This window comes from Eurytemora carolleeae, unplaced genomic scaffold (genome assembly GCF_000591075.1).
Source record: "Eurytemora carolleeae unplaced genomic scaffold, Eaff_2.0 scaffold1314, whole genome shotgun sequence".
Classification (NCBI taxonomy): domain Eukaryota; kingdom Metazoa; phylum Arthropoda; class Copepoda; order Calanoida; family Temoridae; genus Eurytemora; species Eurytemora carolleeae.
Window position 1 is genome coordinate 23098 of NW_019397200.1, and position 15821 is coordinate 38918.

The window sequence follows — 15821 nt, forward strand, 5'->3', positions numbered from 1 at the left end:
ACATAGATATATTTAATTTTAAGGTCTAAATAATGTTTTTGTCTGGCAGGAAACTATAAGACTATAGGTCGCTCTACCCTGCCAATGAGTAGAATTGTGCCGGTAAAGTAGTCCCAGATGAAGTATAAGAACGGATGGTCGACCTCGAAAAATCTTTGTCTAAGGATTCCAACTTTACTTGTTTCTCCTTTGCCATGCACGCCCCACTCTTCAATCTCAATTTCGGCTCTGAAATAGAAAACATAAAACCAGGGAATAGGAATAAAACTTATTTAAAACTAGCTCGGCGTTGTCCGTGGAATGTTAAAAACATAACATTTATCTAGACTAAGTCTCACTAAGTCTCTTGGTTTTCCTAAAATATCATTCAATTTTGACCAGCCGGTTGGCCTGCTATAGCTAACACATTTCATATAAAGATATATATACATTTTTGTATTCAACTTCACAGTTTTAAATTTTGTTCGTTTTCTCACTGAACAATCGTTAAGTAAAATTGTTCGTTCAGAAAGATTGTTTTTTCCATAAAAAAAACACAATAGTTTATTTAAAATTTAGTTGGAAAAAACTCGTTAATTCAAAATCTTTCAAATATTCGTTCATTCTGTAAAAAACCTATCGTTCGTGCTAACGAATTAGAGTTCGTTCATGACTGATCAAGATCGAATGATATTAAATTGTTCGTTTAAAAAACGATAGTTTTTCATTTCTCTAAACGATCCAAGTCTATTTTTTCTTAATGACACCATCGTTCACGAAAAATTTTGTTCGTTCACAAAAACTATGCCCATCTAGTGATGTGGCCTCTCTACAGCAGACACGCTATCAGGAAGGTCCAAGGAACTATAAAGTTTATGACACAGCATTGGTTACAAATCTTGAAAAGAACGAGCTATAGTACAATATTGGTATCGGAACATTGAAGATTAGCTGGGTATAATAAAGAAACATTCCAAAATGTTTGTAGCTTAAGGACTGTTCTATCTTAAATATAGAGACTATCAAATTCTGTAATGGGAATGTCCTTGATTTTTCATAACTCAAAGATAAAAATTAGAAAACCATTTGTCCCGGATTTTTTAGGATATTCTATTAGGATTACTTAAAAGCTAACTATAGCTAATTTTTTATATATGCAATAATTGATGGCTCAATGGATATCGTTTTGGCAAAATCTGTTAATATGAGTTTATAAACTGAGTTTTCATACTAACCTATGACTGAAGGATGAAAGATGAAGGATGTTGAAATCTACCATATTTTCTAGATCCGCTAAAGCTGGGTTTAAGGCCTAAACATTTAAATTAATATTTAATTTTTAACTGACAAGATGGTTTGTATGGCTGACTAATGACTTATAATTATCCATCAAATTACAGAATACTTTATCTATATATAAATTTTGCTTGTCTGTCTGTCTGTTTGTTTGTTTGTTTGTTTGTATCCAATAAACGTCAAAACGGCTGAACCGATCGGGCCCAAATTTTTTGTGGGACATCTAGGGACTCCAGGGAAGGTTTATGAATCATCAAAATTTCAAATATTTGTCTCCATCAAAATTCGATCGTCATTAAATTTTTAAAAATTTTGAAAATCCGCGAAATTTTTGGTGAAAATCCGCGAATTATTTTTGTTTTGTTTTACGATGTACACAAAGAGAACATGTTCACAATTAATTTAGGAGATGGGCGCGAAGCGCCTTGAATTTCTAGTTTTTAGTAAATTTCATTTAATATCATATTTAAACTTCAAATCACGAGATATTACAAATAAGCAATCACAATTTACTGTGCAGTTTGCACCCGCCTTACCAGGGTAGGATTATTTGATTGGTTGGTCTTAGGTTAGTCAATAATAATAAATATAAAGGGTTGTTGAGTTCAAGGAGGGGGGGGGTCTCTAAATGTGGCAATAAGAACAAGGCAGGGCTTCCCGGAGAAAGGAGGGATATTTATTTCCCTATCAGCGGTCCCTGGGCAACTAAAGTTCTCAGGTTGGCAATTGTTTATAGGCTTGCCACAAGTTCTCCTCTAATCCATAGACGATAATATCAGAAATATCTATATTTCGATTTTGTAAATAAGTACGATTAACAATGATTATTAGTAGGGTTTGAATATTTAATGTTTAAGATAATTTTTTTTATTATGAAGTGTGCTTTCTAGTGAAAGGTTAGACGGGGATCAGAAACTTTGCGCTCAGTAGCCATGATATTCATACAACAAAAGCTGATTAGCCCACAAGCTCAACTATAAGCTTATATAAGCTCACCTGAACGACTCCCAGCTGACTGATTGTGTCTACAAGGTCTGATGTTTCCTCTATTCTAAACCTTGGTAATCTCACATTCACAACCTCAGTCTGAAAAATAAGAATATATATACACAAATTGTTTAGTGGCGATGGATAGTTTTTACTTAATTTAAAAAAACGATCGTTTTATCGTACAGAAAACGAAAAACGATAAGGTCTTTTTTAAAAGCAATGGTGTTTGAAAAATATCGTTTTTATATTAAAAAACAAAGAAGTATTTTTTAGTTTGTCGTTTCGTTAAAAAAGGTAAGTCGTTTTTAATTGTTGACGATCTTTAAGGACCGTTAACGACAACCCTTCATAATAATGACCGCACATTTGTTGACAGCCCTTCGTTAACGATCTGCCTTTGTAGAATACATCATTTTTGTTATAAAAACATTAACAAACCCAATAACAAATAAAATCAGACTTCCAGAAATGGCCTACCTCTATACTTCAAATTCAAGATGACTATTCTACAGGGTGTCCCAATAAACATGGGAATTCAGTGACGAATTCGATATCGTCTTTTTTAATAATTCTTTGGTTAAGAATAGTGATATCTGTAAGAGTTTCGTCTGCTATGTTCACATTTTGTTTGTTAATGTGTTGACTGCATACGGTTGTACATAGTAAAACAAGAAAATTGCAGTATACAAACAGAGTAAACATGTCCGTATTCACTGTTCATCTTGTGGAGACATTATAGACACATCTTTTACCCTTTTCATAAAATGAACTCTAGCAGACATAATAATATTAAGGCTTTTGAAATTAAGTATTACAATGCTAATTCATAACAAAGACGAAATCGAATTCGTCACTGAATTCCCATGTTTTTTGGGACACCCTGTAAGTAAAAAGTACAGCCTGGGGTTTACAATTAAAATTATCGATTTTTTCAAGAAAAAGTTAGTATTATTGTTTCGTTTTTTAAAGTTCAAAACGAATGGTTCATTTTGTTGTGGCCCATTGTTTTTTCTTAAAAGGATGCGAACATTTTTAGAAAAAAAACGAAAATTAATCGTTTTTTGATAGTTTTTGGAAAATAATACCAGCCCTATTAAAATTGTAAACCAAAAATTTAATTTTTGTCAGATTCTAAAAATAAACTAGTTAAATTGCTATTTCAAAAGAAAGTTGAAATTGTCCGTATTTAAAGAAGTGTAAAGTTATCCTAAATATACATATACTTAATCACATTAATCAAACCGTGTAACTGAATCATGGAAATTAACCCTATTCCTGCTGGGGGGGGGATCAATTTGAACCCCCCCCCCTGTAGTTTTTTTTACATAACTCAAAAAGTATTGGTCTGAGGCTGTTGAAATTTTCTGACTTTTCCTACATACCCATGAAGCCCTCCCTTTAGGCCTAAAATCGGGCTTTAATACTAACTGCCTGAGTCCTCAGGCACACTGCCTGAGTGACTGCTTTTTTTCTGTAACAAACTAAATCTTTGTTTTGACCCACTTCCAATTGTAAGATATTAATAAAATTTAGCTTTTTGGAAAGCCTTTCACATAAGGAAACGAACTGCACAAGTTTTGCGAGAAAAAAAATTGCAAATTTTTTGCAAACAACCTGTCAATGGAAATTTGCACATTTTTAGTTTTTCTTGATTAAAAATCAGGTTATTTAAAATTTTGCAAAAATCTTTGCATATTTTATGGCATGGTCAAGTGCTTTTCAAAAATGATAATTTTTCATTTTTTGAACAAATTTATTTTTGCAAACATTTTTACTATATAACTGGATTTTGCGATAAAAAATTCAATTTTTGCAAATTTGCAAATTTTTTTGCAGATTCTAAAAGTAGAGCACAAGAGCTTTCCAATGATGTATCATTTGTCATATTTGGACATCAAACATGGGATTTAGAGGATGGGGGGGGAAAATTGACCCCCCCCCCCCCAGCATATCCTGGTTTTCAAGTACCCCAGCAGAGATAGGGTTAATCCTTGAACAAGTTCCCATAGGTTAAACCGTGTAACTAAACCATGTTTTCAAGTTAAACCTCAAACTATAGATCAAATCATCCCGTAAGTTAAACAAAGTAACTAAACCATGTAAGAACTAAACTAGATCACGCAAGTTAAAGTGTGTAACAAAACCACTAATAGTTTATCCTTGTAACTTAAATAATCAGAAAACACTGAGGTCATTTTCGTCTATATGAAAACTATATAGCTTTTCTTACAAACTTTTCTTTTATCATAACTGAAAATTTTAAATAAAATCTTAAAAGACACAAGTTTACATTTTTTTTTCAAAAAACGAACGCCCAATAAACGAACATAAAATCTAAGGTTCGTTAGTTATTAAATCAAAAACGAAGCAAAAAACAATTGTTTTTTGGTCGCGTATGAAAACGATTAACAACCCTGTCCAGCAGACGTAACTTTATTGTAACCATTGAAATAAGGTGTTCAGCGTTAATTGTGAACAAAAATTATTTCGAATTCGTCATTCAATTCCCAGGTTTATTTGGACACCCTGTACCAAAATTATTATTTGATTCTCGTAATTTTCATAATTTGTATAGTAAAAAGGTTTCCAGCTGAACCTCTGAAGCAAACTATTGCGCGGAATTCCGCAATTTAGTGCGAAAATTAATTTTGCGGAAGCAAGCGCAATCGATGTGTAAAAAAATTCATGCAAAACTTGAGTTACAGCTGCAAATGCATCTGCTTATACAGTTACCATCCAGCATTAGAAGTTGTATGATATAATTAATAATTTCTCGGTTTTAAGGGGGGTACCAGTCCACATTCCCCCCCTGAGTAAAATTCATCAACCCCTTGAAAATTAAACACATCTCTATTTGCACAAAAAAAATGTTGCTTAAATGATAAGACCTTTTTAATACAAATTTAGCTCCAAAGGTTTCTTTAAATACCTATTGGTTTGGATTTAATAAATTTTTTGCAATACATGGCTAAATTAATATTTTCTAGCAATAAAAAGGGAGTGAGATGGTAAATTGCTTTATTTTGCAATATGTTTTGCAATAAGGAACATTTTGAAGCAGTATTTTAAAAACAAACGAATGCGAGAATTTTCGCGAAATTGTCGCATTTTTTCTGACGACATTCCGCATGGTTTTCGCTTCCTTTCGAAAAAAATGCGAAATTTCACAAAAAGTTTTCGAAATAAGAAAGAAAACTTTCGTGAAATATTGCATTTTTTTAACAAATTTTTCGTTTTTTCGTTTTTAGGGCTGAGCAACGGTAACAATTCTCATTTTTCATTCAAAAATGGTTTTATGTTATACATTCATAGCACAAATATTTTGTTTTTCTACTGCTTTAACAAAGATAAGTTTGGATTTAAAATTAACCTTAATAGGCCTAAACTAGTAAATAAATAAATATACCTTCAGAGTCCCCATTAGTTCCTTGACCAGTGTAGTATTAATATTAAGTTCCAGGCTTGCCACTCCTGGGTCCACTTGATCAGGCAAGATCAGAAACATAGACATTCGCCTGTTGTTTAATAATGTTAATAAATCGTTTTGTAGAAGAAACGTTCTGTGATAACATATATATAATAGTCTATACCTGTTAAGCAAAGGAAGCTCCAGTAACCTGGCCGCAAGCTTCTCAGAGTATCCAACAGGTATTTCAAGCTGACCGCTCATCATTGCAACTTGAAGTCTAAGCAATATATGCAATATTCATATAAAAAATTTTATTTGGGGTGAAAAGATTCCTTGAACATTGAACAATCCAAATTATTTTTTAGAGCAAGGAAGAATATATTCCATTTTTGTCATCTGCGGGTTTTTTCCCCAATTATATACATGTGAAGGAATATTACACGGGCGTGTGGGGAGGCTTTACTTATTAAACATTATTTAGACTTTCCAGGGGGGAAGATAAATTTAATCCAGAAAAACACAGTTTTCACTCTTCCCAGAGGGGGGGGGGGCTTATAGCCCTCCCCCTGTGTACACATCTGAATGACCGATAAACTATATTGTGTGATAACATTTTACTTTTTAAAAACAGATTTACTCTAATAGAATATCTAGAAACGTCAATAAGTTAACCATTATTTAAATATGTTTTCAATGATACTGGTTTGTGGCGCCTACTTTAAGATCAGACCCGGATTCACTTTGGTGACAATAGGCTGGCGCCAGAGCGTAAGAAATAGAAGCTTGGCGCCCTACGCTTACACACGTACACTCCATGGTGCAGATGTGAATACACAAATAAACCAACAGGATTTAAACTTTTCCATGGAAACAAATAATTGAACAGGATTTGAAACTTTCCAAACATATGACCCAGAGAAACCATTTATGGTTTTTTGCCTGTATCTGAAAAGGATATGAGGGTTCTACCATATATATAACCCTTTTAAAATGTTTGAAGAGAAAGCCTGGATTAAGCGGATCCGAAACAATGCAAAGAGTATCATTTGTCAAATGCAAACTGAGGTTTTCCATATTAGCATTAAACTTTTTTGAGTAAAAAACGATAGATAAAATGTATATTATGTTTCTTTTAATTGTCTGCTAACAAGGAAAATTGTCATTTTGATTTTATGTCTTTAAAGAATAGCTTTTGACAGTGAAGCTTCTTTGACTCTGGGTCAGTAACTTTTAATTGAGAAAATCAGTGGAACTCATTTCCTTTGCCTCCGCTCGAAAGTTTTCACTACTGATAGTAGTAAATTAAGTTAAAAACAATCATTTTTATGAAGCATATTCCATGATGGAAGATTTCTTGGCCTCTTACCTCTCTCCCCCTGCTAGAAAGAAAAGACCATTGTAGCTTGTCTTCAGTGGATCGAAGGGATACAACCATTGTGGAATCATCCTTGATAAAAACTATGGTCACAACTTTTACTAACAAAAAAAAACATGCAGCCTTGATAAGTTATTCAGTTATTTAATTTTGCCTTTAGTTATTTTGATCTATAAATTGATAAGCGTTCGGTGTTAAATGCATAGATCAATAATTACTTAAACCTTTTATCTTGATGTTTTAATAAATTTGTTATTCATTTCATGCAAAATAGAATTTTTAAACAAAAACTCAATGAGATTTCACTTTAATTAATCTTTTCGCTCTTTCCTTATTAACTTTTTCTATATTAATTTACATTTACTGAATACAATACCGTGTATATGATGCAAGTAAAAGTCTTGTATCACCCCCCGGATCGGAGCTCAAAAATTCAGAATAGGCTCCACCAGAAACATCAGACACCCAGCTTAAATATATATTTTAAATATATATATTACTAAATGAATAATTTAAATAAAACAGCGAATTCAGGGGATTTTTATGCAATATTACAGAATAATTTTATTACTTTAACTATTATTTTACATTTAAAAGATCGTTTTGAATTGGCAGCTCAGTTCTCTTTTTTCTTGTAACATAAAAAACATCTTTTTGTTTGTATGTCTAATTTTACCGCTTGACCGATTGGCCTCATTTTTGGCTCAGTAACATCTCGCCATATAATATTAATATTTCGCCATTTAACCACTCGCCTAAGTAACATTTCGCCATATAACAACAACTCGCCTATATATAAATTTTTCAATTAAATTGTGGTGTAAATGAAATTAAGCCAGAAAATCCACGAATCAAAAACCAAAAATCCGCAAATACAGTAATTCCAACAATGTCGGGAGTACTGCACGCATCTACAACTCAGCGGGGGATACCATCTTTGGTTGACATAAACAACTTCTCCTACATCAAATATAAATATATGTAATGCATTATAACCTTGTACGTATCTATGTATTCATCAATTTAGCTGAATAATGTTTCATAATTTTATAAAAATATATATATTTACTACTAATAAACTACTACTTTCTATTAAATAAAATTTATTATTTTGTTTTTTGTTTTTATATTGCGAGCTGTTATATAGGCGAGTTGTTGTTATATCTCGAAATGTTACATGGCAAGTTGTTATATGACTAAATGTTACTTAGGCAAGTTGTTATATGGCGAAATGTTACTTACATATTTTGATTTGTGAACAAAGTAGAAACACTAAAATTTTCTTAACATTCAAAGTTAATTTGGTTGACTTTAATCAAAACTTAGTTTTCTACAGCAAACTGGATTCAAAAGTCTGGATGTGTAAAAAAATTATGTTTAATGACGATTAAAAAAATTTAAATAGTTGTTCAACGAATTCTGACTGCTTGAGATCTTTGTGAAACATTTTGTTTAGGTTAATTCTCTATGTTTATATATTATATGTTATTAAAAAGACAAAATACAACATATATATATATATATATATATATATATACTGAGGGTTGCATAAAAGCATGAAACAATTTGTTCAAGAATAAAATGTTATAACAAGATTGTTGCGTTTCAACTGATATATGTATATGTATATGTATATATATATAGTATTTATAATCATAAACAATACTCATACTTTTACTTTTACCAAGGTACTAATGCAAGGAAAGTTAATTGCGGTCGCATATACTCTGCGTACATATTGAAACCAGTTCTCTCTGAGCGGACTTTATAAGCAAGAATAATGACATCAGTGTTTGTTTAGTATTCGTAGAGGAAAAAAGCATTTAAATATGATAATTTTGAAAATTCACATAGTACTATGACCACAATATTTCATAGATTATTTTTGTGAAAATGGATTCCATGTCAGGCTGTGACATCCGTCTTGTATTTACTTTTCCGCCCAAAGACAGTGCACTGCAGTACAAAAAAGTGTACACCTCTGAAAACTTTCCCTGCCTTAGTACCTTGCTTTTACTGATTTTTTTCATGATTTTCATTGTTAACTTTAGTTGTAAATAATAAGTTTCGTATTTACCTGTTGACAACCTCCTTTGCGTGGCCAGAGCCAGAGGCTCCGAAATCTACCTCTTGAACTTCAGATTTATAGAACTCTCGCACTGCTCTCAAATAGGCTTTCTACTCTCAAGGTCAAACTAGGATTTTAAAAATGTTTCTGCAGCCAAAAATATACCCTTATAATTTTTCCAAATTTTTTATAATAAAAATATTTTTTCTATTAACTATGCTTGAAAAACTCTAAGTTTGCCTGCCTTAATGCCCACTCCTTTCTGTAGAAAAACTGTTGTATTGCTCACATAGCTGTGAGATGAATAATACGGTTCTTACAAATATTAAACCATTAAAAATCTCAATCTTAATTTCTATTTATTTAAACCTGATTTAAACCTTTGATATTTAAGACTATTTATTCTTCAAGAAAAATCATTGAATTTTGCTATATTAAAAACTTAATCCATCGGGTTGCTTAGATAAGAGAAGTAAAAAAAGTTAGGCAGAAACAGCCCCCGGTCTCGTAGGAAGACCTAATTACGCAAATTATAATAATCAACCGAATAATTCGTCTAAAAAAATGCTAGGCTAACTTGAAATAGTTAAGTTTTAATATCCCTGTTAAAATGTTGATTACATCCTTGTACGAACGATGTACGTCCACGTACGACATATTCTCATAATGTAAACACTGCCTGTCGCGGATTGTATAATTTTTAGAAATATTAATTCAGGGGAAGAAAGTTCCAAACCGTGATTTGGTCCAGACCTGACACTGAGTGTCAGGTTTGGGCCAAATGTGCAAAGTTATATTTTTTAACTGCTTAGATTTTTAATTTAAGTTGACAAGAAAAAACCGCCCGAATACTTTAATTTAAAATAGTTAAAGCTACATTTTTGAACAAAACGCGTCCAAGATTAGAATTCGTGATATGTGCAAAAATGGAAAATCTTGATTTTTGTCTTAAATGGTAAGGGTTTGAATTAAAAGTGAACGATCACTCGCAGTTTTAATTTTAGAACAGAAGTAAAAAGTGTTAATTGTAGTTCTCGTCGTGCTCAATAATATGTTTGAAATAGTTTCTATGATTGATATTTGCACTCGGCAAAAGAAGATCTTTGATCTTAATATTTGTGCCCAAACCTGACACTCAGTGTCAGGTTCGGAACATAAGCACGTTTTGGAACTTTCTTCCCCTGTAATTGCAAATAAAAATGATAAAGGAATTGAGTTTTTGCCACAAATCCCAATTTTATAATACCTAAATCTCAACAACCAGATGACGAATACCTTTCATATTTCAAACTTACACTTCTTGATCCACCAGAATTCATAGTTTGAAATATCTACGGTCTACAACATTTGGATTTAAAGAAAGTGGGATATAAAAATCTGAGTTTGTGGCAAACACTCAATTCCTTTTACAGTGAACATGTCGATTACACTCTAAAAACAATTTTCCTAAGTTCACTTGAAGTATTGGTATTACTCGTACTGCCTAAAATGATTAAAATACTTTGATATAGTAAGCATGACTAAGTTACAAAAAATCTTAATATTTTTAATAAAATTGTAAATACCTAACATAAGGAATATGAACATGAAGCCATGCGCAAAAACAGAAGGATAGAAATTAGCGGATGCGGTTAAAAATGTGATAATTGCATCTGGGATTTTTATAAAAGATTTTTAAAGAGTTAAGTAATTTAAGTCGATATAGAGTCCTGATCATGTCACAATTTAATGAGTTTTCCGGAAATATACACCTTTTTGCATAAAATGTAATTAATTTTCGTTTTTAACTTGGAATATTGAGATAAATATTTTTAAATTTAATATTTATTCAGACCTTAGTGCGCTGATAAAACATGTATGTAAAGTATTGTCAAATTTCAATACAGTCGGAAAATATTTCACTACTGTTCAAATAAAATACAACTAAGATCAGAGCTTTGACACGACGTCCTCGAAAAAAATCTCCTTGGTGTATCAAATGATGGTAAAAATAAATACAATTGGGAATAATACTAATGTTCATAGTTGCCCACAGTGATCTAAAGGTTGCAAGCGCTCACGTAAAAATTGTCGAGAATTTTGTCAATTACTTTCTAAATTAAAATGGCTCTAAATTTCTGTAGTTTTGAAATGTATGTGTCTAGGGCTACAAAAAGTATACGCACTTTATTTAGGTAAAAATTAAGGCTAAGGCATTGCGGCCGGTCTAAACAAACAAATTTTGCAACTTGTCATAGCTGTCTGGATTTCAGTGTGCCATATAACATTGAGCAGGTTTATATATGTAGTGCTACTGAAAATATGAGTGTCAACTATGAAACATACATTATATGCATATGCAACAACGGACCCTTATCTCAATATTTGGTTAAATATAAGTGAAAAACTAACCTAAAAATATCAGAGCAAGTCCAAGATTTGCTGCGTGTGGTGAGATTACAATGTTTCCACGATCCTGAGAAAAACGTACATTTCATATAATTAAAATAAAATTAAAACAAAGTATTTACAATTGCTTAATTTTTATCTAAATATTTGTATGCTCAAAGTTTAACGATTGGCAACAAAAATAAGGTTTTAAACGACCTAATGTTCTCCTTAAATCATGACGATGTTTAGTAATTGTTATTCATCTGCCTCTATATAGTTCATGCTATAGTTCATATCTATATTCAAGCGATTCATCTACATAAAATTAATTTTATGTGCAGATCTAGTTATTTATCTTAAATGCATATTGCATTGAAGTGAACACTTTCGTTTTTTATCCAATAATATTAAAGCTTGCCTGAATAAGTGCCTTTTGCCTGAATAGATTTATTGCGAACTCGAAATGTGCCTCTGACAAACGCTGAAGATTTGCCTTTTCAGATGTCACAGGATCACTATTTGTCCATATAATAATAGACAAGGCTAGAACTTTATAAATTTGTAAGAGTTTCATCCTACTTATTACGGTCCATAATTTAGAAAGGTTGAATATGTGACTGAAACCCATTTTTCTCTCCTGTCTTTCCATGTCTAAAAAGCGCGCCGTAAAATCACTCAACGCGCCTTCATATATATTTTGGCGCACCTCACTACACAAACCGCCGCCAAACCGTTTCCCCAAACTAACTCATTTCCCGCAAACTCTGGAAATTCTGCCGTGTCAATTACAATTGCGGACAGTGCGCCCGTCAGGAAATCTCGATGTTTATTCCGTAGTGTCTACACACCGACTAAGCTTTATGAAATTATGATACCCATACCCAGGTGTGGTTTCCTCATTTATAAAATCTGGTTAGAAAATAAAAGATATTTGGGATATTTAATAAAACTTAATAAAAAAATGTTCAAATGCTGGAAAATATTGTTTTACTTACTGACACAATTATAACTGTCTTTTTAAGTTTGATTTAAGTTAAGTTAAGGAAATATAAAAATAAGATTACATTTAAGTGTTTCAATTATCATATTATAGGCACCATCATTCCCGCCGTTAAGCTAAAAATTGTTCAATCTTAGCATTTATACGTTGCTCTTTTATTTCTCCGGATTGACGAAAAAACTATTGTCAAAAATGTAATCATTTGTTTGTTTTGGTGCGCCCCTTGAATTGACAGGTTATCTAGTGAGTCTATAGGTCAGACACAGGTGTTCTTTCAATAATTAGGTTTATGCTCAAAATTGAGGTGAAAAGGGGCTGGGTGGGGTTGAGAGGGGATTGGGAGTTTCCTGGGAGAGAATTACGAGTTTTAAAAAATGTTAGATATGTCTCCATTGTTTAACTTTTAAACATTAATATAAAATTTTCTTTATAGATATGAAGCATGTTTTCCCCTGGTTAAAGTAGTAACCATTGGTAAAATGAGGGACTAATTAGATTGTGAGCGGGGGGGGGGGGGTAGAGAGATTATTGTCAGAGAACAAGTGTTTTCTTAAGCGTAATCCCATATGTGGTGCGATCACTTTTTTGCAGAAATATACTGCATGGGAAAAAGAAACGAATGATAAAACTGAAACAATGTTCTCTAGCTCATTTTGAAAAAAAATCTGATTGTTGGTGTGTATCATTAGAAGTAGAAAATAAGTTCAAATATTTCCAAAATAAGTCCAATCAGAATCAATCTTATTTAATATAGTTTGTGAACAAACTCGCTCACTAAATTATTTTATTTTCTTTTTAATATATTTCGCCAAAAAAATTAGCTTCATTAGGAGTTTTTCTAAAGTTTTCCTATAACAAATAAAAAATAAAATATAAAACATACCATCGTTCATTTTAAATTCAAAAATCCCCTATAGATATCATTTTAATTTATGCATGTGTCTGATTCTGATTAACCATCGCGTTCTTACTATTAGAATCAAACTCTTGGTTTTCTGTACTGTTTTCAATTTACTGTTTTATGAGTTTCCGAAACAACCAAACAACATTGTAAACAAAGGATGGTCAATTTTGGTGTTGTAGAAACTGCTCCTCCCCTTTTCTTTCAACCTCCCCCCCCCCAACACTGCTCAACACTACCCAAAGTTGAAGTGTTTCTCACTTGTTACTGCCCTCCCTATTGTCTGAACTTAATTTCCCATCAACCCCACCCCTCTTCTACCCTCCCCTTTCTCCGCCTCTCCCCCTCTCTAGCCCCTCTCCTCCTAAATCTCAAAACTATCATTAGTACCATCAGGTTAATCTTACACACCAAATTGACTCGTAGTAAGTAGAGAAATCACAGTGAGCCGATTTTGGATTTTGAATTTGGCACGATTTGGTTATAATTATAGATCAAAATAATTCTATTCTATTTAAATGATAGTTACCATCCCTCTATTTTATTAGTTATACTTTTTGAAATAGTAATGATAAAAGAAAATATTTTGAAAAAGCCTACATGAACATTTGAATTTAGTGACGGCGTTAAAATCTCACAAACAAACAAAAATTATCTACCGTTTCCATAACTTTTATTGAACCCTATAGCGTTGTTTAGTTTTTTTTTTAGACTGGGACGTTCATCATGTGAGATAGGCTCTTAGATCTGTAACTTAAAATATGATAATTAACCTTCAAGGAAATGTAGTTGTTAGCAACTTAATAGAATAAACCTTAAGAGGCTTTTTAATAGGGAAAAAACATTAATGTTGACATTATCTATATATTTTGAAAAAAATCTCTTTTTTTCAGATATACCTAATGCTTAAAAAATTAAAATGCAGTTTTCTGAAAAAATTCACAAATTGTTTCAAAAAACAGAATATGCACTTTTGAATAAAGTATATTTTTCTTTTCGTATGCATTTATTTCATGATTGATGAAATAGGATTGCGATGAATTTAAATGCCACTTGAAAAAAAATTGTTGAATTCTGACTTATGTAATTTTAATTTTTTTAATAAATTTGCTTTATTTTCCTATTATTTTTTATTTTAACTGGACAGAATACGAATCTTATTTTGTAACTGATTTTTGTAGTGTTTTTTTTTTGGCTTCACATTCGTCTGATCTTTGATGTTTTTAAAACAAGAAAGTCCCCTTGGAGTACCAGTGTGATGTGCCTACGGCTTCATGATCCAGGTGTTCAAATCCGAGCTACCATGATCCAACTCAGGGTTGTATATTTACTTTACTTTCTGAGAACAATAAACATCCTTTATTTTTTAAATTTTCATGTAGTCTCTAGTTTTACTCTTTGGTGCTTGACCACAAACTTTCATCTGATATTTGATTTTCAACTTGAAAATTTTACAATTAACACTTTTTGAACACTTTTCTTTTAATTTTCTTCGTGAAGATGTTAATGGGGATTTTTATTCGTTCAAATAAAATTAATAAAAACTCCGTAATCTTTGTAAATCATCAATTAGATTTTTAGTTGCCTATTTCAAGTTAAAAGTATATGAAAATCGTTAATTTTAATATTTCTAAGTATGTTTGTAGTACATGCACTAATACTTTTAGATCAGTAGCAATCCAGGTATAACCAGATACAACTCCAGGTTCCTAAATAATACTTTAGTCAATATCAAACCGGATACGACTCTATCTGTCTTCTCTGTCTTACAAGATACAACTCAATCACAAACTTCAGGTTGCTCAGTTATACTTTAGTCAATATCAAACCAGATGCGACTCTACATTATTCTAAGGTATCTGTTTTACAAGATACAACTCAAATTCGTCCCGTTCGCTACACGCGAATATATTACTCTACCACCTTAATCAAGCGAAGTATATTTCAACCAACGTTTATACAAAACTGCATACAAGTTGTATGCAGTTATTTACAGCGTAGTTATATAATAATGAGCGTAGTTAGTTTATAGATAATGTACAACGTAAGATATATACAGGTACGGTGTGGTTCGGTTTTTGTTGGTTTGGTTTAGGTTTGTTCTGATGCAGTTTAATTTCTTAGCTTTACATAGCTTTTCAACAAAAAGTGGACATAATCAAGCTAGAAAGTATAAGCACTAGTAAAAGTATATTTTTAAAAAATTGTCTTAAAGTACTTCTGAAATTTTTTTTTCAAAAAGCCAGTAATCTGGGTGTAATCATCCAGTCTTGGGAAATTTCCATTTCCAAGAATTTTTGAACTTTTTATTATTTTAGCGCATACAGAAAAACTTAATTTTTGGTCTATTTATAAACATGTTTTACTTGAGTTTTAAATTTAAACCTTTTATATATGAAAATATTCTTTGACAGCATTGTTCTCTCACCTATA

General features: G+C 31.7%; 1 protein-coding gene across 1 annotated transcript; it reads right to left on the minus strand.

The window, feature by feature from the left end:
* Window position 1: 1 nt before the first annotated feature.
* Window positions 2-15086, minus strand: LOC111712694 (plasminogen activator inhibitor 2 type A). Its single transcript, XM_023487379.1, has 13 exons — window positions 15050-15086; window positions 11509-11572; window positions 10564-10600; window positions 9720-9796; window positions 9362-9432; window positions 9127-9227; window positions 7426-7518; window positions 7041-7121; window positions 5856-5951; window positions 5672-5780; window positions 2272-2361; window positions 1215-1291; window positions 2-228 (listed from the first exon to the last, which is right to left on the minus strand). Exons 4-13 carry the CDS (start codon window positions 9772-9774, stop codon window positions 54-56), a joined length of 948 nt encoding a protein of 315 aa, XP_023343147.1. The 5' UTR covers window positions 9775-9796; window positions 10564-10600; window positions 11509-11572; window positions 15050-15086; the 3' UTR covers window positions 2-53.
* Between the last annotated feature and the right edge of the window lie 735 nt (window positions 15087-15821).